This window comes from Anarrhichthys ocellatus, unplaced genomic scaffold, assembly GCF_004355925.1.
Source record: "Anarrhichthys ocellatus isolate YVR2014 unplaced genomic scaffold, GSC_Weel_1.0 scaffold13, whole genome shotgun sequence".
Classification (NCBI taxonomy): Eukaryota; Metazoa; Chordata; class Actinopteri; order Perciformes; family Anarhichadidae; genus Anarrhichthys; species Anarrhichthys ocellatus.
Window position 1 is genome coordinate 5,186,115 of NW_022280043.1, and position 26,928 is coordinate 5,213,042.

General features: G+C 40.9%; 4 protein-coding genes across 9 annotated transcripts; 1 reads left to right on the forward strand and 3 right to left on the reverse strand.

The window, feature by feature from the left end:
- Window positions 1-998: 998 nt before the first annotated feature.
- Window positions 999-10,142, reverse strand: u2af2a (U2 small nuclear RNA auxiliary factor 2a). 3 transcript variants are annotated; one of them, XM_031852764.1, is made up of 13 exons: window positions 9,515-10,142; window positions 8,413-8,563; window positions 7,476-7,505; window positions 5,879-5,914; window positions 5,464-5,570; window positions 5,109-5,260; window positions 4,842-4,958; window positions 4,610-4,748; window positions 4,390-4,469; window positions 3,936-4,058; window positions 3,744-3,830; window positions 3,224-3,472; window positions 999-3,099 (listed from the first exon to the last, which is right to left on the reverse strand). In XM_031852764.1, the coding sequence occupies exons 1-13, from the start codon at window positions 9,561-9,563 to the stop codon at window positions 2,965-2,967; spliced, it is 1,455 nt and encodes a 484-aa protein (XP_031708624.1). In that variant the 5' UTR covers window positions 9,564-10,142; the 3' UTR covers window positions 999-2,964. The 3 variants fall into 3 exon arrangements, with proteins under 3 accessions (XP_031708624.1, XP_031708622.1, XP_031708625.1); XM_031852762.1 differs by having other exon boundaries at window positions 4,592-4,748; XM_031852765.1 differs by lacking the exon at window positions 7,476-7,505 and having other exon boundaries at window positions 4,592-4,748.
- A 271-nt stretch (window positions 10,143-10,413) lies between these two features.
- Window positions 10,414-14,856, reverse strand: ccdc106a (coiled-coil domain containing 106a). The gene is made up of 8 exons (XM_031852785.1): window positions 14,753-14,856; window positions 14,161-14,230; window positions 13,978-14,076; window positions 13,658-13,879; window positions 13,459-13,515; window positions 13,047-13,328; window positions 12,776-12,943; window positions 10,414-12,659 (listed from the first exon to the last, which is right to left on the reverse strand). The coding sequence occupies exons 2-8, from the start codon at window positions 14,228-14,230 to the stop codon at window positions 12,343-12,345; spliced, it is 1,215 nt and encodes a 404-aa protein (XP_031708645.1). The 5' UTR covers window positions 14,753-14,856; the 3' UTR covers window positions 10,414-12,342.
- Window positions 14,857-15,226: 370 nt separating this feature from the next.
- On the forward strand, window positions 15,227-16,159 carry LOC116386541 (transmembrane protein 238-like). Of its 2 annotated transcripts, none has more exons than XM_031852854.1 (2): window positions 15,227-15,343; window positions 15,699-16,159. In XM_031852854.1, the coding sequence occupies exon 2, from the start codon at window positions 15,706-15,708 to the stop codon at window positions 16,030-16,032; it is 327 nt and encodes a 108-aa protein (XP_031708714.1). In that variant the 5' UTR covers window positions 15,227-15,343; window positions 15,699-15,705; the 3' UTR covers window positions 16,033-16,159. The 2 variants fall into 2 exon arrangements, with proteins under 2 accessions (XP_031708714.1, XP_031708715.1); XM_031852855.1 differs by having other exon boundaries at window positions 15,704-16,159.
- A 101-nt stretch (window positions 16,160-16,260) lies between these two features.
- Window positions 16,261-26,690, reverse strand: LOC116386452 (C-Jun-amino-terminal kinase-interacting protein 4). 3 transcript variants are annotated; one of them, XM_031852685.1, is made up of 28 exons: window positions 26,583-26,690; window positions 25,111-25,503; window positions 24,800-24,994; window positions 24,580-24,700; window positions 24,355-24,425; window positions 24,163-24,227; window positions 23,652-23,724; window positions 23,382-23,551; window positions 22,960-23,225; window positions 22,473-22,530; window positions 22,097-22,249; window positions 21,942-21,984; window positions 21,671-21,798; window positions 21,466-21,519; window positions 20,684-20,818; window positions 20,423-20,516; window positions 20,114-20,200; window positions 19,962-20,009; window positions 19,668-19,809; window positions 19,491-19,533; window positions 19,265-19,345; window positions 19,069-19,136; window positions 18,810-18,958; window positions 18,546-18,717; window positions 17,831-17,944; window positions 17,654-17,752; window positions 17,440-17,529; window positions 16,261-17,306 (listed from the first exon to the last, which is right to left on the reverse strand). In XM_031852685.1, the coding sequence occupies exons 2-28, from the start codon at window positions 25,207-25,209 to the stop codon at window positions 17,188-17,190; spliced, it is 2,937 nt and encodes a 978-aa protein (XP_031708545.1). In that variant the 5' UTR covers window positions 25,210-25,503; window positions 26,583-26,690; the 3' UTR covers window positions 16,261-17,187. The 3 variants fall into 3 exon arrangements, with proteins under 3 accessions (XP_031708545.1, XP_031708544.1, XP_031708543.1); XM_031852684.1 differs by having other exon boundaries at window positions 20,423-20,519; XM_031852683.1 differs by having other exon boundaries at window positions 20,423-20,555.
- Between the last annotated feature and the right edge of the window lie 238 nt (window positions 26,691-26,928).

Below are 26,928 nucleotides of genomic sequence, written 5' to 3' on the forward strand. Positions count from 1 at the left end.
AGCTCTTAGCTTCTTTCGATAATACAGTTTAGCTTCCAAGTCTGCCAGTTATTTCAACAAGGGTTTTCAGCAGGGCAGTTTAATCCTTTTGGCCTTCAACATTCTTCAGACAGGTGGTCTCCCATTTCTATATTTTCAGCAGTTTCTTTGCGATTCATTTCAGCTTTCAGCTTTCCAACGGATTTTCAGCAGGAAATGCATTTTCTAGTTTGACATGCTGTACTATGACTTTTTTCAACATGCTATATATATGCTATGACTATTTTATCACTTTTTTTTTACATGTTATACTATGACTTTTTTCGACACATTATACTATGAATTTTTAGGATTGTTTTTTTGACAAATTATACTATGACATCTTTACGACACACTATACTAAGACTTTTTTCACATTACGATTGCCGCCTTGGTAATCGTGAACAATTTACACAAAGTTTGCATCTAGCTTTCTTTTTCAATTTAGGATTATCACCAAGGCAGTCCTCTGGAAACTTTTGGCTGTGTCAGCTGCCTGCTCCAAAGGACATGAAATAAATTCTACATTTATTATATATTTATTTTTAGAAACTCTGAATCTCATATTTGGGAAAATAGAGAAGGGGAAATAGTGTGGAAACAAATATTTTATTCATACTTTTCCAGGTATGGATATGACTAAACTCTAACTCACTACTTTTTTGGATATAGGAACAATGAGAAATATAAAAGCAAACAGCTGAAAGGATTTGAGGGGTTGTGTAAAACATAATCGCCCATATTATGTTGCAGTATGATAAGTAATAAATAGATGACATTTTTCTTAAAAAATAAAAATTAAAAAAAGACTGAAATCGCTCCATCGTTTGGACATTATCCTTAAACTGTCTGGACATAGCACCACTCTGCACCTTACATAATTAACTATGAATGTTATCTCTCACTGGTTATAAAAAGATGTGCTACAGCCTGGTCGGTGGATGCTGGCGTGCATAAGAGAAGCATAAAGAAGAAAATCATGTAAATTCAGTTTTTAATCAACATTTGAAAACAAATTGGACAAACGAAAGACAGTTTTTGCTTTTTATAAACTAGATGTGGTTTTTAGGATTTTAAATCATTTAAGAAATCACATTTTTCCAGAGAGGAAAGAAATTAAATGGCTGACACTGAGAAAGCAGATTTCAGAAAGTAAGAAGTAACATTTCATAAGTTATCACTGACAATCTTTCTTCAGCAACCCAAAAAAAAGCAGTCTCAGGCCCGTACAGTGTGAACATGTGGTCCTCAGAGATTTAAGGTTAGAAGATGAGGGAAAAACTGATTTTGTGCAAATACATACAGACCTCTTAGATTTGGTGGAAACCCCCTTTCAACAACATCAAAACACTAAAATGTGAAATTTTGTTTGTTTAAATTTAGTTAGGTATAGGATAGAAAGACACTCTGCAGGCTTTCATTCACCAATTCATCCCCAGAGAGCCCAAATGTCTCAAACGAGCTATCACAGTATTAGTTTGAATAATTTAGTGTGCACAAGCCATCTGCCATCAAATTCTCTAGTTTGTCTTCAATACAAATCATACTGGAAGTTGACAGGACAGAGAGAAGTTGTGTGGTTTTGGTTTCACCCTGCAGTACAACATGAGTCAAGGGTATTAGTCATGTGTTTATTTGGTCTTATCAAAGAGGTGAGACGTTGCACACAAAAAACAACCGGGTCCAACACATCTTACACCCCAAATCTGCTGGGACACAAGGATAGAAGAAAACTAGTGATGCAAGACTTCAGGACAAGATAGTGACATTTATTAAACGTACTGACATCATTGGTAGAGGGGCAAGCCAAATTTATTTCTCTAGCAAATTGACATGTAATAACATTAAGGCTTTTTGGAAAAGACCAATGTGTTTGCCTCTCTCCATCTTTCTTTGTATTATTTTCTCTAATTAAATCAGGACTGAACTGCTGAGACAAACAACCTCACCTGTTAAAAGCCGTGCACAGAAATGGGTGTGACAAAAAAAAAAAATTACAGGAAAAGAAACTCAAAATGGTATAGTGGAGAATGTTTTTTTTCAGCAGCTCATGTTATTCTGCGGCCTGAATATAAGGTGATATTACAGCTCAAATCAGTGAAGCTACACACAGCATTGGAACAATTACAGTTGACATTTAGATAGAGTCCAATTAGACAACATGTTCACTGACAATCGTCCTGAGGGGGGCAGTAGTCTGATAAAAATTGAAAGAACGCTGAGATGAGTCAAGTCAGAAAAAAAACAACTGAAAAATGAGGACTCTGTTCTCACCGTTCTAATGATGGCGGCAAAACGGAAGCGAATGTTACAGCTACTGTGTATCTAGATTAGATGGTCAAATGAAAATGCCCTCATCCTCCTCTCCATCCCCCCCCCCCCCCCCCCCCCCCCCCCACATCTCCCTCTCACAAATAAACACTCCTGTTTTTATTTTCCATCCCTCTTCTCCATCAGAACAGTCCAGTTAGTTCCCGACTGCAACTTCTTCCTAATGTACTTAAAACAGGCTGCCTCCATTTAAATACAAACCTTAAAGTTTGGTACCCCCCTCCCACCCAAAATGACGTCCCTGTCTCACAAAGTATAAAAATTGTTAACCCCATCCTGAACCTATTATTACACACATTTCTCAAAAAAAAATCATCGACTTCCCCTCCCACCCAGCTACACCATTACCACCCAAACCTAGCCCCCTCCGTTATGGACTCAATATAAACACTCCCCACTCTTCTCCAATTCCCAAAAACTGTTTTAACTGCTGACATTTCCATAGATCTCAAATGATTAATTAGATAACATCAAAGCCATTTGTCAAATGATTAATTCTCTTAGATCTACCTGAAACATTGCTCTGCCAAATCAATCAGGGGGCCGATTTGAAAATGGACAATACATGTTCCCCCCCACCCCCCCACCCCACCCGCTCTTCTCTTCATGCCTCCTCTACCAGAAGTCTCGACGGTGATAAGCATCTGGATCGCAGTATTTGGTCACCACCACCCTGTTGGCAAACTTCCTTCCTGTCAGCCCCTGCATGGCCTTCTGGGAGTCAAACACGGACATGAACTCCACAAAGATCTACAGAGGAGTGAGAAATATGACAATTACAATGACGCAGTATCATAAGATCATTTTTTTTCATGACATCTAACTCGAGATGAATCAAATTCTGGATGATGGAATAAAATACAGCAGTTCCTACCTTGCCAGTCCCAGGCACCTCCAGGCCGTCCACAGGTCGAGGGATCTCAATGCTCTTAACTTGGCCGTACTTGCTGCACTCGTCCCTGACATCCTCCACAATCTCCTCATATTCTTCATCATCCAGCAGCTCCTCTGGCGCCACCATGTTCATCAGACACAGCACCTCAGTGGGCAGGCCACCCATCTGAGTGACTGAGCTATTCATACCCGGCACCTGCAGCGTCACTGGGGTCTGATTTATACTTGTCTGCAAGGACAGATAGAATGGTTAGAACAGGGTCAAGGACATACTTCACATACCAACGTGCTCAGAGTATTAGGACTAGCTGCAAGACATTTACTGAAAATGCAGATGACCTTGTTTGTTACACACTGATAAGTTTATTAAGATATCTGCATCTTTAGGAGGGGTGGTTGTCCAATGAGTTAACTCTGAGGCCCCGTCCCAGTCTACTTTAAACGACCTTCCAGCTGCCCCCCCCCCCCTGCTGTCAACTGTGTAGCCTTTGGACACTCACCAGAGTGGCGTTCTTGGATCCCACACTGGCTCTCTGCACCAGGAGCTTCTTGTCTCCCAGCTGCATGCCGTTCAGCCCAGCTATAGCCTAAAAAACATCAAGGTTTTGAATTATACTTAAAACCAAAGCAAGTGTGGAAATGTAAAATGACAATGTAGCATTTGGACAACGTTTTCCTGTAGCATTGCCTACCTGGTCATTAAGGTTGACGTCAACATATTCACAAAAGGCATATCCTTTAGATAAGCCAGTAGCACTGTCCTTCACCAGGTTGAAAGCCTTCAGAGGCCCAAATGACGTCAAGAGCTCCTTCACCTGAGACACACAAGACAAAGGAGTGGGGTAAAAAAGGTCCACCGATTCCAGCCATGATGTGAACAAAACAGCCCAAAGTTTAGTATCGCTATTGCTGACAGGGCTTTATCACTGCAAGCATAATTCAACAAAGATGATGCTGTACACAAGGTAATCTGGGGCCCTTCAAATTTCCTGACCAGTGATGCGGGACTCAAAAGTATCTTCTAACCCAATCCACTAATAGCGATGGTTAGGGTAGTTAACACTGTTTTGGAATGGAATATAAATGTGTTGTGCAGTTCTAGTTTGGTACATTAGCTGTAGCCCAGTTTCAGTCAGAAATACTGACCTGGTCATCGTTCAGGTAGTTGGGCAAGCCGCCAATGAAGAGCTTGTGAGCCGAGTCGGGCACCACTGTAGACACCACACCTGCAGGTGACATGAAGACAACAGTAAGAACAATCAAGAGAGATACACAGAGAGCAAGCCCCTGTGAATTATGTATTACTGATTACTCATGAATTATGCCACAAGTACTTAGGGTTAAAAACCATTAATTGGCTGTGTACCAGGCACATAGACACTGGGGTTCTCGCTCATGCCGGGCAGGGGCTGGTAATCGTGGGGACGACGAATCTTGAGACTCTGGCCTTGAAAGATTATACCATCAAAGGCCATTGCCTGTGTTGTTTCGTCCACTGAACGGAACTACACAGAAACAAAATTAGAGGGGATTAAATTCTAAATTGTTAGACACACCCAGAGAGAACAAATGACACGTTAAAGGGACTATTATGTCACCTCGAGGAAGGCAAAATTCTTATCCTGGTTGATCTGTACTGCAAGGACAGGGTTTCCAGGGGCCTGAGTAAGACCACCCAAACGCATCTGGGCATTGAAAAAGTCCATCATGGACTCCTGCACAGAAAGGGGGAGGGGTTAAGGAACAGAGTTATTTCAATTTGTGTTGAAATTAGTAAAAACCCGAGGACGACACAACGACATTAAGAAATCTTTTTCGGGTTTATAAACTTTGATTCAAAAGCCAAACGCTGTCCCGTTCCTCACCTCTGTGATACCAAAGGGTATGTTGCCAACGTAGAGCCGGCGGGCCTGCCGGGTCATCTGGCTGCCCACTACAGGTACTGGGGTGGGAGTAACAGCCAGGCCATCTGGAGTCATGGTCGGCAGGAGGGCTGTGGCTGGGATCTGGCCTGCAGCTAGAGAGCAAAGGCAGGAAACATTCAACAATCTAATTGGATTTTTTAACTCGACTCATTCAGCTTGACGTGCATGTTACTGACGCAGTAAGAAAGGTTGCACTAACTACCGTAGTAAACATGTGGATAACAACAAAACAATTTGTCAACTCCGAAACTAGTAACCCCATTAAAATGCATCAAAAACAAACCGGGATGGTTACCTTGCATGGCTTTGTACTGCATGGGAGTGATGTGTTCAAAACCAGGAGGAGGGACATCCCAGTACTTCTTCACCTTGTTCTTCTTCTTCTCACGGTGTGGAGAACGGCTGTGCAGGAAGGAATAGAAGGTGAAATAAATGCAATCAACACGTAGAAGATAGCCCTCATTAGCTCAGCAGTAAAGTACTAGATCAGATGTTGAGCTATGTCCTCAAAAAATATGCAAAAACATCTGGTAACCTGTGGGAGGTTGCATCAATCAAAACCGTGTACACATAATGACAAAAAGGACAGAAAACCCAATCCAGACATATTTACACAATGAGTCAACACTACATAGAATCAGGGGCAGGTCATTAGATTGCAGTTGTTGCAATGATGCACAAACCAACTTTATGTTAGTTTGCTTTATTACCTTCCAGCATTGTCCGGGGGGAAGGTGGCTGGTGAGCTGAAATGACATTGGAAGGGTTTCACATTTCTCTGAAATCAATCATGACATTCACCAACATTTCCACTTCACAAAATTAGAACGTGCATTTCTATGACCTCACCAAATACAAAAAGCTACCGCAATCCTTTGGTTTCTAAAAAAAAGCGCAAAATCTCCGACGTTCAAATGAGAAACCGGTGCATTTAGTAAGCCTCACAGCTGACATACAAAACCATTTGCAAACAACTAATGATGCAATGAAAGTAGAAATTATATCCTCAAAAATATGCAGCAGCTGAAAAGGGGAGGGGCCAAATTTGTACTCTCCTGCTAACACCAAGTGAACACCAGTAAGCGGTTTTAAATTAGCAAAGAGACCAGGAGCAACAGTCGGGTCAGAGGTCACGTTCACAAACCATCGAGAAGAAGCGTGACAAGCTTCACAAACGTTTACGTTAAAAATAATGCATTCAAGCAGTCACTCAGGAGAAGTATGGCTTCAACTGTTACAAAGTAGCTTTATACAAACACACTAATCCATTTGACAAACACCAGATTTACCAAACAGCATACATCATTCTCCAAACTCCTAATCATATCCAAAAAGATGTGGTGTTATGTGTCCAAAAGAGAGTATGTTTCCCTGACAGCAGACTGTCACAATGGTAGACGCTTATAGGTTGGCAGTGTTCTGGGAAGAACTTGCACTCGTAAAAATTGTTCCCTCAACCATGGGCAACGCAACTCTGGCTCACCGTGAGACAATCACACAGGTACTGGATCTGATGTAATGCGACACCAGACACAACATTAAAATATATTCATATTCTCCATAAACAAGCCCTAAAAACACTTGATTTAAAAAAAAAAAAAAAAAAAAAAAAAAAAAAAAAAAAAACTAAAGTTATCATCACTGCAATATTCTCACCAAACACCATATCCTGAGTTGGGAGAACATCATTAAATTCACTGATGTGTCTGGTTTTTAAAATCTTACATGGTATGGCCCCGCCTCCGCTTAGTGATTTTATTAAACAAAGCACTCAAAGCAGCAGACTCGCTAGATCTGCTTCAAGAGGTGATTGTGTCATTTCACATAGGTCAAGCTCGTTTAGCAAATCTACATTCTCTGTGAAGGCAGCTCACTTGTGGAATGCTCTGCCACACAAAACACATACAAAACATTCAAGCATAACTTTAAGGAATGGCTTGTGGCCAATCAGGTGTGCAAGCATTGATGTGCTTTCTGTCCTGCTTGTTTCACCTATATGTGCATTTCTCTTGTTCAGTGTCGCTATTTTCCATTTTTTGATGTGTATGTTATGTGCTTCAGTGTTATACTGTATATATGCTTGTACTGTAGGTGGGTTTGTTCTGCCTGACGCATGCTGCAGGCCGTTATGTCTGCTCTGCTTTAATGTCGTACACTTTTCTTTTGTTTTCTCTATACATTGCTGTCCGTTTGTCTATGAATTTTAATTCCGTTTCCATTTGAGACTTTGTTTTAGGCTGCCTTGAAACACCTGGCCGGGGAAAGCAGATGTAAATTAGCCTCTCTGGCTAACTCTGGCTCACTTACAGTTCAACTGTCGGCGGGTGTGCATTGTCCCTGAAAAATAAATAAATAAACAAAAATAAACAGAGTGAATATGCATAGAATACAAAAATACAAAGCAATGCTTCTCATATCAGTTCTATTAACACCAGCCTGTGCAATTTATGATTCCAGGATGGATCTGACATTCTTAATAAAACCATTTATGACTTGATAGTCTGTTAAATCATCATGAATATAAAGCAGGTTGAAGCAGCTGTTAGTTTGTGTATTCAAGAGTTTGTCCCATGGGCTTGAGGCAAAATTACTACAATGTTATTAGCACCTGTGACAAAGGGCTTAAGGACAGAGAACATAAAAAATAGACTGCATGAAAGTCAAACTATTAGTGAATAAGGTATTTCAAATGTCAGTGGAGACTGTCTAGCTCATCTAAAGGAAGTCTAAATGAATTGCTGGATTTACGGCTACACTTAACAGTCACCGCTTTGTGAATTTACACTGTTACCCAGACTGGTTATTGTCAATGTTACTGAGAGAGAAACCCCCAAACTTGTGAACGGGTGATGGGAGTGGGCTTGGAGGGAAAGGACTTAAGTTAGTTTGTATTTGCAATACAGTAGGCAACTGGTTATATGCCAAGACCAAGCCACAGTGTGGAGAAAACATTCTGGGGCCTAGTGTGGCACAAATACATGTAGGTGCACACACTCAGAGACACCCAACTCCAAAAAGTATGTGCATGTTTATGAACACCTGTAAAACAACATTTTAAAGCATTTATATATCATGTTCATATATATATTGTATTAGCGGTGGCATATGCTTGACTGAAAGACTTGACTTTTACCCAGTGGTAATTACATGAACTGCAACGCCAGTAGGGTAGACTATGTGATGAGGAGACACACGTTTTCACAGCTTTCCGGTCCTGGTGTAGTTTCATTAAAAAGGTACTCACCTGCGTCTGTGTCTGCGGTCCTTACTGTCCTTACTGTCCCCGCGACGGTCCCTGCTGCGTCTGTCCCTGTCTCTGCTCCTCCTTTTCCTCTCTCTGCTGCGGCTGCGGGAGGAGGACCGGCGGTGGTGGCGGTTCTCTTTGTCTCTTTCAGCTGCAGGAATTGAATGCTTTTTTTACTCAAAGAATGGTATATAAAGTGTAATACGCACCTAGCCAGTGGAACAATGAAAACATAGCAATCTATATATACCAATAATTACCATAATATTCATGTCAAAGACTCTGGTAATACTTGCATTTAGATGGCAATTAGACATGCAATGAGCAACTTAATGGATTTTTAATCTGTCCTACATAACCGTAGTTCATATGGTGATACTAAAGTTTGTATATGCCATGATAGCAACTTCATGAAAATAATACAGCTTTCATGGTGGTAATATGATGAGTAGTTACCAATAACTGTTTAAAATAGAACACTAAACAAATAGATATATGTAGTTTAAATGTTTGATGTCTAAGTGTCACAATGTGCAAGTTGGCCAACTCATAGACTAACGTTGTGTACTAGCTAGAATCAGTGTATTGACAGTTAATGTAAATCTGGGTTAAAGAGAGCTTATTGTGGGATAAGGCCCACCATGGTTGATGGTGTTACCAACAGGTTGTGAGAAAGCTGAAGACAAAAATAGAGACAAAAATAGATGATGTTAAATAACACTGGAAATGTTCACTGCAACAGCTGCAACGAATGAATGCCAACTTCCCTCATTCAGTCAGCTGGTACAGGCAGGGTTGCTCCCAGGATATAGCCTGGCCCTGCCTCAACGAAACAATGCAGGTTACCGTATAGCAGCTAGGCCTGCTGCCGAAATATTACAGAAGCCTTGCATTGTTCGAAATTAGCCACATCGGGTCCAACAGTATAGTCTAACGAGCATCAGTAACACTGCATCACATATCAAATGGCTCAAGAGCGTGGGCTAATAGCTCTGACCATGTTCCAGTAATTAGACATACCCAGGTTAGCTAAAACGATGGCGGTTATTACAATCAATCGTGCCACTATCTTTTTCAATTGATGTGCAATCGGTTCAATTACCTTGTTTGTTTTCAGAGAGCTGTCTTTCGAATTCGTCGAAGTCCGACATCTCCGAGTCGAAGGCTGCTACGCTTTCAGCGGCTGCGTTGTTCAGTCGGCGGTGGCTAGCTTAAGCTAGCAACAAAGTGCACAACACTTAAAAACAAGAGCCTCGCCGATGTAACGTTACAGCTCAAGTGCGTTTAGCTTCAACTTGCAGCCTTCTTAACGACAGAAATGCCAAAAATCGTTAACAATTACACGCATCTGCGGTGTGGTATTTATTTACAAAGCAACAGAGAGAATCGTTGAGAAATAAAACGTGCTCGCATGGGTTAGCTTGCTAATGTTAGCTCACTAGCTCTTAGCAAAGTCCAGAAGAAGAAGGCCTGCTGCTCCAGACACTAGTGTGGAGGATCGTTAGCCAGTTAGCTAGCTAGCGAGTACGAAAGTCGAATGAATTAGACTCTTTTCCAAGACAAAAACAAATCCCAGGCGACCCCTGGTTCACAATGCACGGTTATTTAACTATATACGTCAAATGTATACGCCTTTAAATGCTAGAAGACTTGCGAAAACGATGTCGGTATGCCCGCTTTTTTTTCTCCGTCCCCCAGTTACCTTGACACCGGAAGTTGATGAATGACAAGTTTCCGGTCATGTTAAGTAAAAAGACGCTGAAGAGCATTATATCCTGCTGGGATACATTCGGAGAATAAGTAAATTTCACGTGTGCCCCACCCTTATTCTTTAAATGGTTGAGTTAAGTATCATTATTGTCTGCTATGCTGTTTAAGGTGGGATCACTGTTTTATTTGGCAGGTCACCAGTTTCAAGTCTTGACAAATCAAAGTCAAGACATAATTAAAATGTTAACTAAAGATATTCACAAACTCCTAATGCCATAATGATCATATTCAGTATTTTCCCCTGAGGTTTAATAAAGTAAACTAGAGTTAACAAACAAAGTGCTCAAAGGAAACATTTCCTTTTAGGTGAAAGACCATTTACTGCATAATATAGTTGCCCAGTTTTTGATGCTTGAAAAATGAATAAAATCCATTTTTGCACATCATTTTATGTATATGTGATGCGTGGGATTATATGTGAAATATGCCAGAGGTTAAAGGAGAGTGAGGGGTAATGTTGGATTTTACAGATTAATAAATCTACATTTTTGGAAGGAATCAAATGCCTTAATGACATTTGTGTGTTACTTATACATTTGGTGAAGGATAGGCCTTGTTTCAGTGAGATACACATTTCAGTCAACATACATAAATATACAGACAAATATGACAAATAGATCATTATTTTTTGAAAACACTGTACCCTGGTATGATTCTGCAAAGTCTGCTTAGAAGTTGCACTGCTTGCGTTTTAGCCATACAAACAATCAAATAGGGAAAATGGCATAACTGTCATAACTGTTTACTTAAAAAAGGACTATTTAAGCCAAGAGTAACTGAATTCCACTGTTACCTAATCTGTTTTAATATAAGAGATATCATAATTTCACTGCACCGATTCAAACACCACGCATTATTGTACAATATAATCAACATGTCTGCCGCTTTGAAAATTATGAATTTTGACAAAACCTCTACAAACTACAGACCATTAAGGAGCTCTTTTCACATGAGTTTGTCGTGGAGTATTGGTAAGTTAGATGCTTTTGCTGATTCTTTGACTCAGATTGTAAAATTGTTTGTGATTAATGATTCAAGTTTTTCTCACAGAACCAGAAGTTACACAAAGTGACAAATAGCTAGTTAAGTAAAAGCTCTGCACCGTCTTCCAAAAGGTATTTTTTTGTCACAAAAGCATTACAGCAAGAGTCTAAATACCAGAAGCATTAGAAGACACTTACTGTATTTTAGTACAGACAATTTAAAAAAGGGTTGGTGCAACCCTTAATGGAACATCAGAGTAATGCAGCAGTGTTCAAACCGAGCCCAGGACCAACAGTTATTATTACAATGAGTCAAACACATACAATATCACAAACATATTTGTGTTTGTCTTTGATTTTTAACTAAAAAACAGTGATCTGTCGCATCTGTGTCTTTCTCTTCTCCTTTAAAGCTGAACAAAGCAAAAGAGACTGAATACGACTTCAAGATTCTAATTTAGGTAGTGGAAGTAGCCCAAAAATGTTCCATGTCTAGCGCAAGGAAATCCCAAAAATGTGATTAAGGCAAGTGAAAATGGTTGAGGATATAATGACAACGTCAAAAATAATACAAGAATATATAGCAATATAAACAAAAGGAAATGATGATAATCCCTTAAAAGTACAGTATAATTCTACAAAACATATGGAGTGCAGCATCATTTTAACACACGGACATTGTGAGTGAAAGCTCAAAAAATTGCTATGCTTATAGTTTATATTGTCAGGAACTAAAAGGATAGATAATCAATTCCTGAACTACGAGCCACAAGCTGGTCCAGATGTTCAGGAAAGAAAATGAATGAGCTAAGTTGGTTTACACTCATTTAAGTACTGAAGAAAAGCAATTTCAATAGTAAAGACACATTCTGAATCAGACATCGAGAACCACGTTTGTTCTCTTTCTGAATGCAGCAGGCACTCCCATTTCCTCAATATAACTGGAACGATGGTGAGCATCATATTGATAATAAAAGTGAAATGTTTATTTGTTTGAAAAGCGAAGGATCTCAGCCATAGTTCTTGTGGCCATATCCAGGACGCAGAGATAGCAAAATAACTCCTAATGCCTCTGGACATCTGGACATCTCTGTGCTCGAAGGGCGAGCTGGCCTGCTGCATCAGAAACAAACTGCCTCTTCTCTCCGAACTTAACCACCAACAAATCCCATTCTCCTCAGTGTCTAAACCTGTAGGATATGGGCAGGAGCAGGTTATTCTTCTTCAGGGCCTGCACCCGGCTAAGTGTCTCCTCATCCAGGGCAGCGTAGCAGCGCCGGGCATAGTCCAGCAGCTTCTCCTTGGATGGGTCAAACTCGCCCACCTCTGCTACTTTCTCTGGGGCAACTAGTAGCAGCTCAGCAATGGGTGTGGTGGAAGCCACCGTGTTGCGGTCCACACCGTGGATTTGGAAGGCTTTTGACATATTTTTCAGACGTTGGTATGTAAGCAGGATCTTCTTGTAGCGGAACAGCACTCCAGCAGCATCTTTCACTGAAGACCAAGAATGTACAAGAGAGTTAACCACAGCAGTTATATACGACAGTCTCCGGTTAACGAATGAAACTTAAATATGGAGTATTGTTGCAGGATTCCTCTCCCTCCCTTACCTCTTTGCCGCTCTCTAGGGGCTCGGAAGACCCGCCTTCTCTTCAATTGATGTCTGTTGCTGTGAATGGTATCTTGCAGTAAATCTTCCCCTGTTATCATTTCCTCTTCCTCGAGGTAGCCGTCCTGTTCCAAGTATTCATCAGATTCTCCCAAGAGTGAAAGTGAACCTAACGAGAACATTCAAAAAACACAAGATAAAAGCCACAGGAAACATTTTCACTCCCAATAATTAGACCAATTACGGTAATGGCTTCGTGCCATTTATATTACCTGGACCTATGTTGCTATGCCCACTCATTTCATTCATGGATGACCGTGTAGCACTATTGCCGTTGCCACTGCTGCCGCTGGCTGTGGTATTGGGAGTGCTATGGCTATGGCCTTGCAACAGGGTCTGGGATTGTGTAGAGTTGAACAAAGCATTTATAGAGGCAAGCTGATTCGTTAGTGGATTGGAGACATGGTTTTTGGAAGGCACCATTGTTGGAGGACCAGGTCTTCGTTGGATGAACTGACGTGAGGGGAAATGCTGAGACTCTGACTTCTGTTGCTCTGTGAAGAGAAGTAAGGCGTAACAGTTGAGAATCTGCAATCTTAGATGGAATAAATAAGTATATCAAACCAACAACTATATTTAACTGTATTTAATTTAGGAGTTAAGTGCATAAATCTTTGTTTTTACCAACGGGACGATCTTCCTCTCTTCTTACCCTCCAGTTGAATCGTCTCGATTCATAACCTCCAGAGAGACAAATAAAAAGAGTCAAACATTTGTTTTCCATCCTTAGAGACTTGCTTTGCAAAAAGTTTTGTTTCTAATCAACTTATACTCAAATTCTTATTGCACAGGTTATCATCTCACACCTGTCCCCTGTCCTCACCGTTACTGTACTGGCTCTGACTCTGCTCCTGTCCCTGGCTCTTTGTGGAAAAGATGAACCGGTCCAGCTGGCAACGGAGGAAGTCCCTCTCCTCTTCCAAGTCCTCAATTCTTTTCTGCAGCCAAGAGTTTTTCTCCAGAGAGATCTGTAGCTGGGTTCGCAGGTTCGTGATCACCATGTATGAGTTGTTTACATGAGTCGAGCCAGCAGGCGGGGGCGACTCTGAGACGGACAGGCAGGATTGTTTGGGAAATGGAAAACTTTGTGTGAAGAATAGAATTATTGAACAGGTAAATGTGAGTATTGGTTCTAACATTCACCTTCAAAATTCGGATCACTCTGATTGAAAAATCCCTGCTGCTCAAAGTTGCTCTCTTCATAGGGGATGGAAATTTCATAGGCATCCTCATTTTTGGGAGCTGAACAGGAGGAAACATGCATAGTGTTTATTGAATGCCTACAGGTTGGAAATCATATGTTATTTGCAGTTCTAAAAAGCTTACTCTGCAGGTGGAGTGAGCCTGCGTGGCTCTTGGATGTGGAAGCAGCATCAGTCCTGTTTCCGTCCTCCATCTCAAAGCCCAGACAACGAAAAAAACCGTTTGATTAGTTACTAGTTTTAAAGAAATGCATAATAACTCGCTGGCATATTTCACGCTAATGCATCGTACAAATAACTTAAATATAGTGCTTGTGGTCACATTTACAAAAAAAATAAAAAAATAAAAAATGTAACGTTGCAGTTCACCGATAAGCCTTCATTATGTGTTTTTTTATCCAAGCCCAGACATCCAGCAAACCTTAGCTAATGGTTTTGATACCCTCTCTGGTCATGCATGTATAAACTGATGTGTTGCACAAGTATGTACAGTATTAGGTTGTAACGTTAGCGGCCAGATGCGCTCACTCTGTCAGGGAGTTAACGTCAGAGTTAGCTTCGTACTACGTTAGCTCGACTTAACGTTAGCAAGAATTTAGCTGCGAATATAAAATTAGGATTCCATCCTTTCAGTACACTTTAGTGATCTTTTCCTTCATTCAGACGTCACTAGAATCCCCATGCTACCGATATATTGTGCATAAATTGGTACATACCACTGTACGTTTGTAATAACTTAATCGTGCACATGTAATAAGACGTTATTACTCTGTCATATCTCCATTCACCAGTTCGTCTGCTAGCTAACAAGCTAACAATAACAATTATCGCTCTTTTATTTTTTTTAACACTCTCCTGCGTCATTTCCGGTTGTAATGACCGTCTTTTGGTAAACGGTCATAACAGAAAAATATGTCCTGCTGAGGCTTTGTTCGTAAAGTAAAGTGTATTATAACGTATTGCAGTATTTAAAGCGATGAGTCTTTTGAAATAGGTGTATAATTAATGCATTCTGAAAAAATAATCATTTTGTGTGCAGTAAAGTAACATTTTCGTGAGTCATTTGCTGATTTACTTGATAAATAATTATTGGTCTAAAACTAAATGCTTTGACAAAAGGACAGAATGCGCACTAACATCGTCACACTGTAGGACAGGTAACGTCAGACAGGTAGAACAGGTGGCGAGGTGTCAGGTTTCAGTGTCGGCTGGTGGCTTTAGAGCGTCGATCCGGAAAAATACAAAACGTACGATTTCCATTGTAATCACCGTTGAATTTTATTTATTACCAAACTGGTAACGCACCGGTAAGTTTAAGATTTTGTTTCGCATAAAATGTATTCGTACAAATGTTGACTTTGGTGAGCATATTAAAGGCTTTTGAAACGTACAGGACAGGCGTGGCACCTGTTTTGACTGTAATTGCAGGACCAGTGTAAAACGTGAGAGAACAGAAGACAGTTTTGTAAATATACTTTTTTATGTTGCTGTTATTTTAAAATAACTGTGTTTAAGGAGGAAAAAGATCACTTGCCTATGTAAGTGGTAAATGCCACTAATTAGTTAAGAATATCAGTCTGTGACATCTTTATTATTATTCAACTGACATGTCCTGAAGACAAGTCCACATTTCCTCAGTACATCCTCCCCTATCTTTTTCAGTGCAGCCATGGCGCCCAAATATGACGGCTTGTCCCACTGTAAGCTGGCTCTGGTGTTTGCAGTGCTCATGGACCTGTTGGGTGTGATATCCCTGCTACTGGGAGTCTTCGCTCCACTGGAGATCCAAGGCAGAGACTTTGGGGATCTGCTGGTGTACTCAGGAGCTCTGCTGGTAGTAATGTCCCTGGCAGGCTGGGTCATGTGGTACAGTGGCAATATTGAGGGTCTGATCTCCAAAAAGGATTATGGGAGAACTGATGGAGTTATGGACCGCCTTGCCCGCTCCGTGAGCCGCAGGATACGGATTCCCAGGACTCACAGCAACCCGACATAGGAAGTTGGGCCCAAGGATGCCAACTGACTGACCTGTTTTAACCAGTTGTTTTATGTGTACTACACTCGGGGTTGTACTGTAATAGGCTATACTGTAAATTCCAATATATGAAGATTAAAAAGATGAATCTGCTGTTTTAATTTGTTTTGTTGTCCATTCATCTGCTGATCTAACTGTTTATTTCACCAGTTTAAGGCAAAGTAACTCAGAATGAAAGTTACTGCATTAACCATTTAAGACATTTTAATGACAATAATCATGTTTCCAAGTTCAGCGTCAACAAATACTCAAGTCTTAATTTGCATTCCAAGAAGCATAAGGAGACCCAATGAATACACAAACTTGTAATTGCACATAAATACTGACACCATGAATTTATCGCCCTTATTTTACAAAAGATAGTGAAATCAAATCAAAACATAAAACAAATGAAGACATCCGAAGACATGAGGCTGATAACTGACAGAGAAAATAAATAATTTCTGACAACAAGCCCTGAAGTTGTTCATTTACAAGAGGGGATATCACATATTTTTTATACAGACACATTCAAAATGTGCTGTTTGTAGTTAGACCATATGCAATGTGAAGGGGAAGAACAAACATCACAATCAAAATAAATGATCCCACATCAGGAGATAAGAAGTGTCATTGTCTGTGCCGTACAGTACACTGAGAGAAGACCAACACCTTTTCCAGTTCACAACAAAGTATGTACACAACAGCTTCAAGAGCAGCCACATTATTTAGTTAAACTTTATGATCAAAAGATGTTGGACAGACAGACCTGGTGCCCCCTGGGAGGAATAAAGAGCTGCATGTCAGGGAAACTGAATGCATTTTTAGTGCAAAGGTAAAACAAAATTAAAATAAAGAAGAACTAACAACAATCACGCAACTAAATTATATAAAGTTAGATGAAGGCAAACAGTCAGGTATCAACATTCATCAGAAAAATCCAGTCAAAACATAGATGTTCAAAATTAAAAAGGTAAACAAGGATGAAACCACATTTCCATACATACAGACACACTCTCTCTCTCTCTCCATGAAAGCACCATTTCCAATGTTGTCTCTAGCTTTGCTGGTGTGCAGTACATGACCGCTCCATCTTTATCTCATTCCTAAAAAGATAGAACTAGGAGATGATCCATGTCAGAGGGCAGAGCTGGGCACAGAGGGGGTGGGATTCTGCCAGATGATCATGTGACTGCGTTCAGACCGCTGAGGTGTAGCTTGGGACAACTCAACAGATCCCTCATTCGCATCGTCTCCTGAAAAGGAGTACGGCTCGGTCAGGCACTATACAGTATAAACAAAGCACTGACCAAACAGTAAATAAATGCAATCCAATGCATCAGACAGTTTTTAAACAATTTCAAACAATGATATTTTCCTTCAACTCACCAATTCGTAAGTTGATGTAGCCCTCTCCTCCACTGAGGATGAGCTGAGAGGAAGTGACATTGCTGCTGCCAGGAGAGACGATCAAACAACCTGTTGGGGAAAGATGTCACCACAAGACAGATACTGCATGCAAGCACACTCTGAAGGATCTCCCTCAATTAACAAGTTGTCAAAAACATTTAGCGTGTTCGGTTTAAAACAATCAGATTCTTACCAGGTGCAGCGATGATGAACCTGACAGCTTGTCTATGTCCGTGGTAACACAGCTGGGCTGATGAAATGGAGCAGTATGGGATGGAAACAGCCTCTGATGCTGTAGACGGTCATCAGTTTATTTTAGATAGAGCACAAAGATTCAAGTACCTATACTCTCAATCTAAATTAAACTCACTTATGGATAATGGGATGGAGAAAATGGCCCCCCCTCCTGTGCCCACCCACAGACGGCCAGAGATGACTGTGAGAGACGAGATCTGGAGAGGGGAGAGTGTCAGGAAGGCCTGGCCTACAGAGGGAGACAGAAGCATGTTAGCTGAGCTGCAGGAACAAGCTTAAGATCAAAGTTGCAAAACAAAATGTTCATTTTTTTTTAAAATTCAGATAAGGCATAATCACATAATCAATTTAGTGTCTGTAGTCTTTTGACAGCTGTATTATCCTCTTGACTGTAACAATAACTGCTCTTTTTCTAAACTTTAGCAGGTAGTCAGTTTGACTATGAATTGCTTCAACACACCTACAGAGGAATTTGCACATACTGTTAAAGCCACAAAGATTGCTAAAATATATAACTGTATAACATATTAAAAGAAATATTCAAAAATATAACAGGTGGAAACGTATTTCCTCAATGAGAAAATTAAGAACAGGGAAACAACAGTGTTAGTTGTAGTCACCACTACCAGATTATAAAGTGTCCAGCTGATGACTTAACATTGAGCAGAACTGTTATGAGCTTAAACTGTGCAGGAAATGACTTCCCTATGCTGTAACATACTGTAGATTCCGGAGCTAATAGATAGTCAAACTGTACATGTCCAACTGTAAATATATTAGCTTTACATTTTAGATTAATTTGAAATACGAAATAAATACTGTCTCAGCACCTAATGTTTTAGTGACCAAAACAGTAAAATCGACTTCCTGTAGCGGCCGTCCTGTGGACCAGTCAAACAGTCTGAGGATCGGGTCGAGTCGGCAGGATGTCCAAACACCACTTCCACCAGCACACAGGAAACGGACCTGCTGCTCACTGCGTTCAGAGACTGAGAATGTTTGCTGCAAGGGCAAATAAGGAATAATGATGCTTGAGTTAACAACAATGTGAACATGAGACCCAAAGCAACATAGGTACCTCCGCTATTTCTTACCTCAACCTTCTTGCTGACAACGTCAACCACATGGACTTTGTTCCAATATCCCACCCACAAGCGGCCACCTTTTGCAAGGCAGCAGCGAATGGGCTGCAAAGGGTTTGATCCGAGAGGCATCACCGAGTGTGACTGCAGATTCCAGCCACCTGACAAACACAGCACTCATCGTTAAATGATTTACGCCACTAAGCATCCATTTTTGTCAAGAATGCTAAATGACGAAATTGATCAATTGAGACAGTCAGTTTTGCATTACCTGAACTGTGTGAGAAAAATGCTAAAGTCCCATCAGCTAAACCAGCTATGACTTGGTCCTGGGAATACCTGTCAGATTGAGTCAACAAAAAGCAGCGTATTCTCAAAGAGTTCTTGATGAAGACATGAACATAACCCAAAGTCACATTACGCTACTACTCAACCATGAACACAAATGTGTTTCAAACAGAACTCACTTGAGTGAATGAACACCTTCTGAGAGAGAAACAGACTGCAGGCAGCGCCTCTTGCTAGCAGAGGCTGAGTGAACCAGTATACTGTGAGACAGAGACAGTGGGAGAAAGAGGGGGGGGGGGGGGGGGAAAGACAGGGAGAGAGGGTTAGAGTGCTTTGCCAACATGCATTTTACTGAGACAGCTCTAATTATTATTGAAGAGAGCATGTTTATTCAGGACACACTACCTTCCTTCCTGAGTTCCGATCCACACAGTTCCCGCAGTGTCCCCTGACATAACAAGACCAGAAAGGACAGGAAGTAAGCAGTTATCAGTTTGGTATATAAGGAGATAATACAAGTACAGAATACATTCGATATGTTGTCTGTGGGCAGCTGCTGCAGCCCATTGTACTGGCACTGACCTACAGGAGGCACAGCACAGATGCAGAGAGCAGGAGCTGTGGGGGGGAGGCAGAACTGATCCAGTACTGTGTTAGACCGTGCTGGATCAATGATTGTAATATCACTGCAGGAGGCAGGGCCAGACACTACCCACACAGAACACTGGCAGAGAAGAACGGATGTGGAGTTTGGAAAGATGAGTGTTGTGAAACAACGTGTCCATGGGCAGCGTTAGTTGTGCTTGGATGGACGTTGTACATGGTGATTAGAGTATGACTACCGTTGTTATATAATCAGGGTAATGACAGACTTACTGTGGCCTCTCCTGAGATCTCAGGTGTGACTGCAACCGCACAGTTCAGCTGAAGAGAAAAATAAGTGAGGGCCCACATTTAAATGCACCAGAGGTTTAATGTAAAGGCTCCAAGGTTCTTGAGTTGGAGAGATTGGCAGTGAAAAGACCTACCTTAGCTGTGGAGTCTCTTTGATCCAGCAGTCTGAGCTGCATTAGAACAGGCACTTCCTTAGGCTCTGGCACAGGTTCGTCAGATTCCTACAGTGATGACAGTTAATCACCACGATTTTGTTAGGATTGTGGAAATGTACGGGTCTAGGTATGTTAAACACTCTGTATTAAGAAGACAAGATTTTTTTTTGCACAATGCGCAATTCAGGCTCAAAAAAAGCCCGGGGAGCTTTAAGCCATTTTAAAATCATGTACTCTCATACCCTCTCAGATTGCTGTATTTCCATGTGCCCGTGTGTGTGTTTCTACCTGTGTGTTGGCCAGCGGTGTGCTCCAGCCGTGTATCTGCCGTTTTCCAAGCGATTCCCAAATGTGGGTGCGAATTTCTCTGTAGAGTTCTCGCCTCCTGACACGAGGAGAGAGAGCAGCAGAAGAAGCAGATCTAAAGAGAATGCTTCTGCTGTTAATCAGCTTGACTGAGTCATTTTTTAATGATTACATTTTGTTGCAAACAACGATGTAAATAGAACACCATATGCAAGAGCGGCATGGCCAGAAACATGAGCTTACTCGGCATGAGTGTGACTGACAGCCGGTAGTTGTGGAGACCCCAGAGGAGAGCGAGTGAGCGATGGAGAAGTTGGGAGGGCAAATGCAGAAGGCGGGATTAGAGGTACCTTGGTCAGGCCAAACAAGCGGTTGAACCTTAAAAAAATAAGAATAATTATCAATATTTTATAAAGACCATAAAATGTCTGACTCAAGCAGTTACCAAACGCGCATAGCACACATGTTTATTTCAGTCGCTCTCTGTGTTGTGTCCATGTCACGCCAAATACCTTTACAGACAGATTCAGTATGAATATAAACAGCAAACATTCTTCCTGCTCAGCTGACATTGTTTACCTATTCAAACACTCCCAATGCTCAGGATCCTTTACAACAATATTAAGGAGGGTTATTTTGTGTAACTCCTAAACTCCAACATCTGTATTTTCAAGTACTTCTAACCAAATGAACCCTGAGCTATATTCCCACAATGTGTTTGTTGACTACAGGTTGCTTTATCAACAGAGAGCAATCTGGCAAAAATTCACATCTTGGCATTACCCAATTGTTTTTTTAATACACGGTATATTGTTTCTTATGTTATTGGTTTTATTCAAGGTATTTTGCAATAACAATATTTCAGTATCAGAAGGATGTTTTACTGCATGCTTTATCCTCTGACACACAGTAGCACAGGCATGTTCACCAGGCTCCTCCAGCCAACTGTAAGTGTGTTATGAGGGTATAAACTTCACTGCAAATTGAATTGACATGAGGATGGAAATCATAACAAAAACACTTACTTTCTCCAAACACTTGACCTTTTCTCTTCTGTTAACCTCTCATCTTTTGTTGCTCTAAAAAAAAAGAAATAGAGAAAGAAAATCAGGTTGGAGATTAAAATCCTGGAACACAATTGTTCTGGTTTTAAACTAATTGTTCTATTGGGACTGACATCAACTTTACTCAAACACATATACAACTATGTTGATTCAGTAGCAGAGTTACCTGAGTGTCTGACTACGTCTTACGGCTTCCTGCAGCTCAAACAGACGCTGCTTGTATTGGTTCTTCTCCATGACCACACGAGCCATTTCAGAACGAGAGAAGTTCCGCATGGATGCGGGTAGAGAGGCCTGGATGGAAAGATTTATGCTATTTAATGGAGTGTATGCATCGGTTTCATACATCATACGCTCGCTTTGCAGCTACTGAATTAAAAACAAAACCTTCAATGATGTAACTGCTGAGTGATACAGTAGATTTGAAAATGACTTACATCGGGATCCTCAGACTGGCACGCTTCCAGTTCTTTCCGAAGTCTAGGAGAAATAGTGGATATAAAGCACAGAGTTATTGTAACAGCACTATATAGTATTATATCATACTTATGATAACACGTTTTCTTTTCATACGGTTAAAGAATGAACAGACCTCTTAGTTTCCTCCTCCTTCTCCTTCACCCGGCCCTCTAATCGTGAGACGGTTTCCTGAAGAGAGGTCACCTCCAGTTTAAGAGCGGACCGGTCATCAGTGAGCTCTACGACCCGAGATATCAAAGCCTTACGGGCAGCGTCTACAAACTCACTGAAAGAATACAAACAAAACACGTTGAAAGGTCAGCAATTTAAGATAATGAAGACAATCACTTTGGTAATGAGAGAAAACAGTTCCAACACATTAGTGACTGGAACATTTTCTCCTCTTATTCATTTGTTTGTACTGAAGAAAGAGACCCAAGTGTTTGGAAAGTCCCCCTGCACACTGGACCAGTCATAGCAAGATCAGAGAAATTAAATATAGGACTTACTGGGTGACTTTCAGTTCCTCACACTGAGAAATAATTTCCTCAAACTGGTCTGCATTGCCTACAGAGAACAAAGGAATGCTTGAACACACAGAGAAATATTGGTGATAATAGCAGGTATTCATATTTACTCTTCATTCAAATCCAACAAGGAATAACTAAATGAAATGGTGCCAAATAGTAAAAAAGGAAGTGATGCTTTATAAAACCTACGGCACGAGAACGTTTTCTCTGAACTGTACTTGCGTTTCTTGTTTGTGGGTATAATTGTTTCTCATAATTGCCAGATTATTTTCAAAAAAAACACCATCTGATCACATCTGTGATCACTTCCTCTGTGCCTCAATGCGGCACATTGCAGAACAAAGCCATTATTCAGTCTGCTTATGCAAAACTGTGTGATTGCTGGGCCATTTATTGTTTCGTTACGATGAAGCGAAAGCACATCAACCACGTTTGTGATAAAAGCTCTTTAAATATGTGAATTTACCTCTGACTCTGGCCCCTCGGTCCACACTCTCCACGTAATCCAGGCTCAGGTCTGACAGCTCAGAGAACAGAGAGTCATTGTTGCGCAGCTTGCACTCCATACTATCATCATCTTCCTCCACCACCTCCTCCTCCTCCATCATGTCTTTTTCCTGCCTCTCTCCTCCTTGCACCTCTTCTACTTTGCACTCCCTCTCCTCCACCTCCCTCATCTCGTCCTTCACGCTGGTCTCCGACTCATCTCTCGGTGGCCTTTTGGTGTTTGATCTAACCGGGGGGATACGAGTGAAAGAGTAAGAAATGTGACAAACTCGGTGAACCTTTGATTTGCTCTGTGTGAACTAGGGTTTAGTTAATGGTTACACATTTGTTTCACTAAAATCTGCAATTCAGAAAATCTAGTTTATGGTTTCAGATTATTACCTTTCAATTCCTCTGCCATGAAATAGCCTCAGCTCAGGAGTGGAGCTTATGATGTCATTGATAAATGTATCGGTGGCGGGGTTTACTGGAATGTTAATTGCCTTTCCTTTCTTGGCTACTAGATCTTCCAAACAGGGGGGACCAGACTGTGAATGTGGTCTTCGTATCATCTGCATAAAAGGGAGGAAACAAAAGCTACTTCTCTGCCAAAATGTTGTATTAAAATCAATTCAAAATATAGTTTTATGTGTAAGGTCAGAATGTGTTTACCTTTTCCTTCACACTGGATTCTGACAAGACTTGGTTGGATGGAAAATCATTATTCTTGAGACCCACATGATTCCTAAAAGTGTGACATAGTAAAGAAAAGCAACCTGAATAAACAATATAAAGTCTTTCTTACATGTTGCACCATTTTCATGCAGAGCTGTTGCCATTGCTGAATTATAGCCCGTGACCTTTGATTAATACCCAGCAACAACTGGTGTTTTATTTTGAAAATTCACACTAAATACATAAGAAATTTTTTTCCAGACTCAATGCTCAGAGATGAAATTATAGCTTTCTTGCTAACCCTTTCCACAAAAGTCTCATTTAATAACAGTGAAACATGGGAAATGTACAAGTGAGTTCCCAGGTGTGACGACAAAGCAAAAGTAAATTTACATTTGCAAAATGGTCTCAAACTGCCATCTTTCATTTCACTTATAGCCTTTCATTGTGATACACTTTCTACAGTATAAAAATGACTTGTGATAAAGAAGTGCTGCATAACAACAACCTTAAAGGAGAATCTCTTTCAGAATCCTTTCTCTTTTCCAAAAGTTCCCAATATGTGTGAGCCAGCTGAAGGAGAGAACATCAGTGATACGTAAAAAAATACAGGAATGACCGAAGAACTTCTAAATATTGTAAGATGTCGTTTAAGAAGTCACTGCGCGGTGATACAAGAGACTGAACAACAGTATCGGACCTTGTTGTGAGTATGCCTCAGTGTGCTCAGTTCTCTACTCAGATTAGCCTTCTGGTCCTCCAAGGCCACCACTGCAAGAAACAAATAGCACGTCGCTTTAGAATTACTGAAAACTTCATAGGATGTAGCTCTTCTTCTGCCAGATTTTAAAAATGTATCTAATCATGACATGACACATGAATGAGAAAAATTGGAAATTCACACCGTTAATATTCAAATACTCACAATGATCCGCTTGCTGTCTTGCTTTCTTCTCTAGCTCTCTCCCTCGCCGCTCTCTCTCCTTTTCCCTCCCCCTCAAGGCTCTCCTGTCTAGTTCAATTTGGTCATCCAGCTCCAGATACCTCTAAAGAAAACAAAACGCGTTAACTAGCTTTGAGCACGGACAACAGCCTACATTCACCGCTTTGAAAAACACTACATCAACACTTTCTTCAATCCCCACCTCTTGACTTGCTTTCCTGAGGGCTTTCTCTGCTTGGTATCTCTCCAGCAGCTCTTCCCGCTCAGCTTTCTCTCTCTCCGCCTCCTCCTCCCTGTCTCTCAGCTGGGCTTTGCAGTTGGCCAGCCCCTCCAGGACCCACACAAAGATGGGTACCAGCGACTCCACCACACCTTCACCATGGGTCTCAATAACGGTCTGTGACGGGGCAAAGCAGCAGAGCGGGAAACCATTCAGACAAACAGGGAGTGTTTTTGTTTTTCTTGAAACAATAAATGGCATAGAAGGGAAATGTAAGTGGAAAGGAGCTTTACCTGTAGCTCTGAGTACAGTTTTCCTGCCTCTTCACTCACAATGTTGGGGTCCAGCTCCACCTCCCCTGTCCCACAAAGCACTCTCTCACTGTACTCCATCAGTCAATTATCTTTATCTGCCGTATTAGCTGTCAACTGTTAACGGTTTCCTCAACTCGACACCGAAGGTAATAAGCCAATTCTGTTGCTCTTCTGACTACACTTCCTCACCACCTACTACAACTAGTTTATCTGGCTTTCTAACATGTCTGCTAACACCAGCACCACCCATCCTTCACACCTTTATGCTTCATTTATCCTTCACAAAGGCAGCACCATCTTAGACTGCACTAAACTAGTCGTTACTGTACTGTGAAGTGGATCTGATGTCAGGGGGGCGTTTTAGAGTCCATCCTGGGAAAGAAAAGAGGAAAGTATAATTAGATATAATGATAATTAGTATCTTCTACACTGCAGCTAAGTTTATGTGCAAAAGTTCAGTCAACTGTTTTGTGCAATATGCAAGCTTAGGCATGCTTCTTCCCCCCACTAATTACCATGAGCTTATACATAGTTGAACATGGTCATGAGCTTTTCTGCTATTACAATCTGTGACTAATAGTAATAGTTTGTTTAACAGCAAACAAAGCATCTGCTCAGTAAGGATGACATTTGAATTGAAATGGTTGGTTTTACACTAATAAGATATTAATTTAAGATCAGTAAGGCATTAGTGGTCAGGCTTGTACATGCTTTCATGCCCACATGGATTTCTCTTTAAAGTCACCGTTTTGAAAGGCAGACCCAAGTTAGCCGTATGTATTCCTATAGGCTGAATATATGGAAATCACCCAACAATTCATTGTTTGAGTCATTTCAAGCAAAAATGAACATTCCCTAGTTTCACCTTCTCAGTTGGGAAGATGTCCTGCTTTATTTTGTCTTATGTAATTGTAAACTGGATATATATTGAACTGTTTGTGCAATTATTTTTGCATTTATATATATATATATATATATATATAATTTATGATTCTGACAATATCTTTTTGTTTTAGAGTCTCGCTAATAAGCTTTAAATACCCTTTTGTTGTTTATTCTAGCTCAAGAATAAAGACACAATGCAGTTTTCTGTTCAATATCTGCGCATCTCTCATACGCATTTATGTAATGTACAGCACAGCAGAGACAAACCCAAACGACAGTTTCTTTTGCGTGTGTAAAGGGAATTAAATTGCACACAAAAGTTTGCATGTAAACCCACTAACGAGTTTGTATGCGTCGATAAGTCAGCTACTTCGCCTTCATGGTAAGCTCAGAAGAAACACAGACCTTTGAAAATGAAACACTTGAATTGACATACTGTATGAATAAGTAACATGACTGACAGTGGACACCTTGGCAGATCTTTGGCAACAAGCTTACAAAGTTGTAACTTGACCAAAGAACGAGCCGAGTCGTCGCGCTGCTCGGCTGCCGTTTAACACACTCACCTGAACGACGGACTCCTCCGTAACTTTCATTTCACAGCCACAAAACATTGCATTTCCAGCTGTTTTTTCTTCGGGGGACGATATCAATTACACATAAAACGAGTTTAAAAAGGGGTTGTTGTTTGACTCTGACGTGTAGCGACGAGTCGCCAGTCCGGCCAATCAGAGCGCTGTGATTGTCGGCTGTAACCAGTAGCGGGGAAGAAGAGGCGGGACGTGGGCAGTTGTGTTTTCAGAAGGGAAAAAAAAGTTTCCTGAAACTTGAACCTTGACACGTGACCACGGAGGTTGCAGCGGGCTGTCAGGTGATCGGAGTAATGCGGTCCAAGTCTGATACCTGTCGAAA

Bases quoted from the DNA above. Each gene is read 5' to 3' on its own strand.
- u2af2a (XM_031852762.1), bottom strand. From the start codon at position 9,563: ATGTCGGACTTCGACGAATTCGAAAGACAGCTCTCTGAAAACAAACAA. The intron at 5,915-7,475 runs GTAAGTGAGCCA...ATGTCATTTCAG, and splicing joins CACCCGCCGACAGTTGAACT to CTCACCAGCCACCTTCCCCC. The intron at 4,959-5,108 runs GTGAGGAACGGG...CTTTCTGTGCAG, and splicing joins TACCCTTTGGTATCACAGAG to GAGTCCATGATGGACTTTTT.
- ccdc106a (XM_031852785.1), bottom strand. From the start codon at position 14,230: ATGGAGGACGGAAACAGGACTGATGCTGCTTCCACATCCAAGAGCCAC. The intron at 13,516-13,657 runs GTGAGGACAGGG...GTCTCTCTGGAG, and splicing joins TCAGAGCCAGTACAGTAACG to GTTATGAATCGAGACGATTC. The intron at 12,660-12,775 runs GTAAGGGAGGGA...CTTGGTCTTCAG, and splicing joins CCCTAGAGAGCGGCAAAGAG to TGAAAGATGCTGCTGGAGTG.
- LOC116386541 (XM_031852854.1), top strand. From the start codon at position 15,706: ATGGCGCCCAAATATGACGGCTTGTCCCACTGTAAGCTGGCTCTGGTG.
- LOC116386452 (XM_031852683.1), bottom strand. From the start codon at position 25,209: ATGGAGTACAGTGAGAGAGTGCTTTGTGGGACAGGGGAGGTGGAGCTG. The intron at 24,426-24,579 runs GTGAGTATTTGA...TGTTTCTTGCAG, and splicing joins AAGACAGCAAGCGGATCATT to TGGTGGCCTTGGAGGACCAG. The intron at 17,530-17,653 runs GTAAGAATCTGA...TTTCCCCAACAG, and splicing joins GTTCATCATCGCTGCACCTG to GTTGTTTGATCGTCTCTCCT.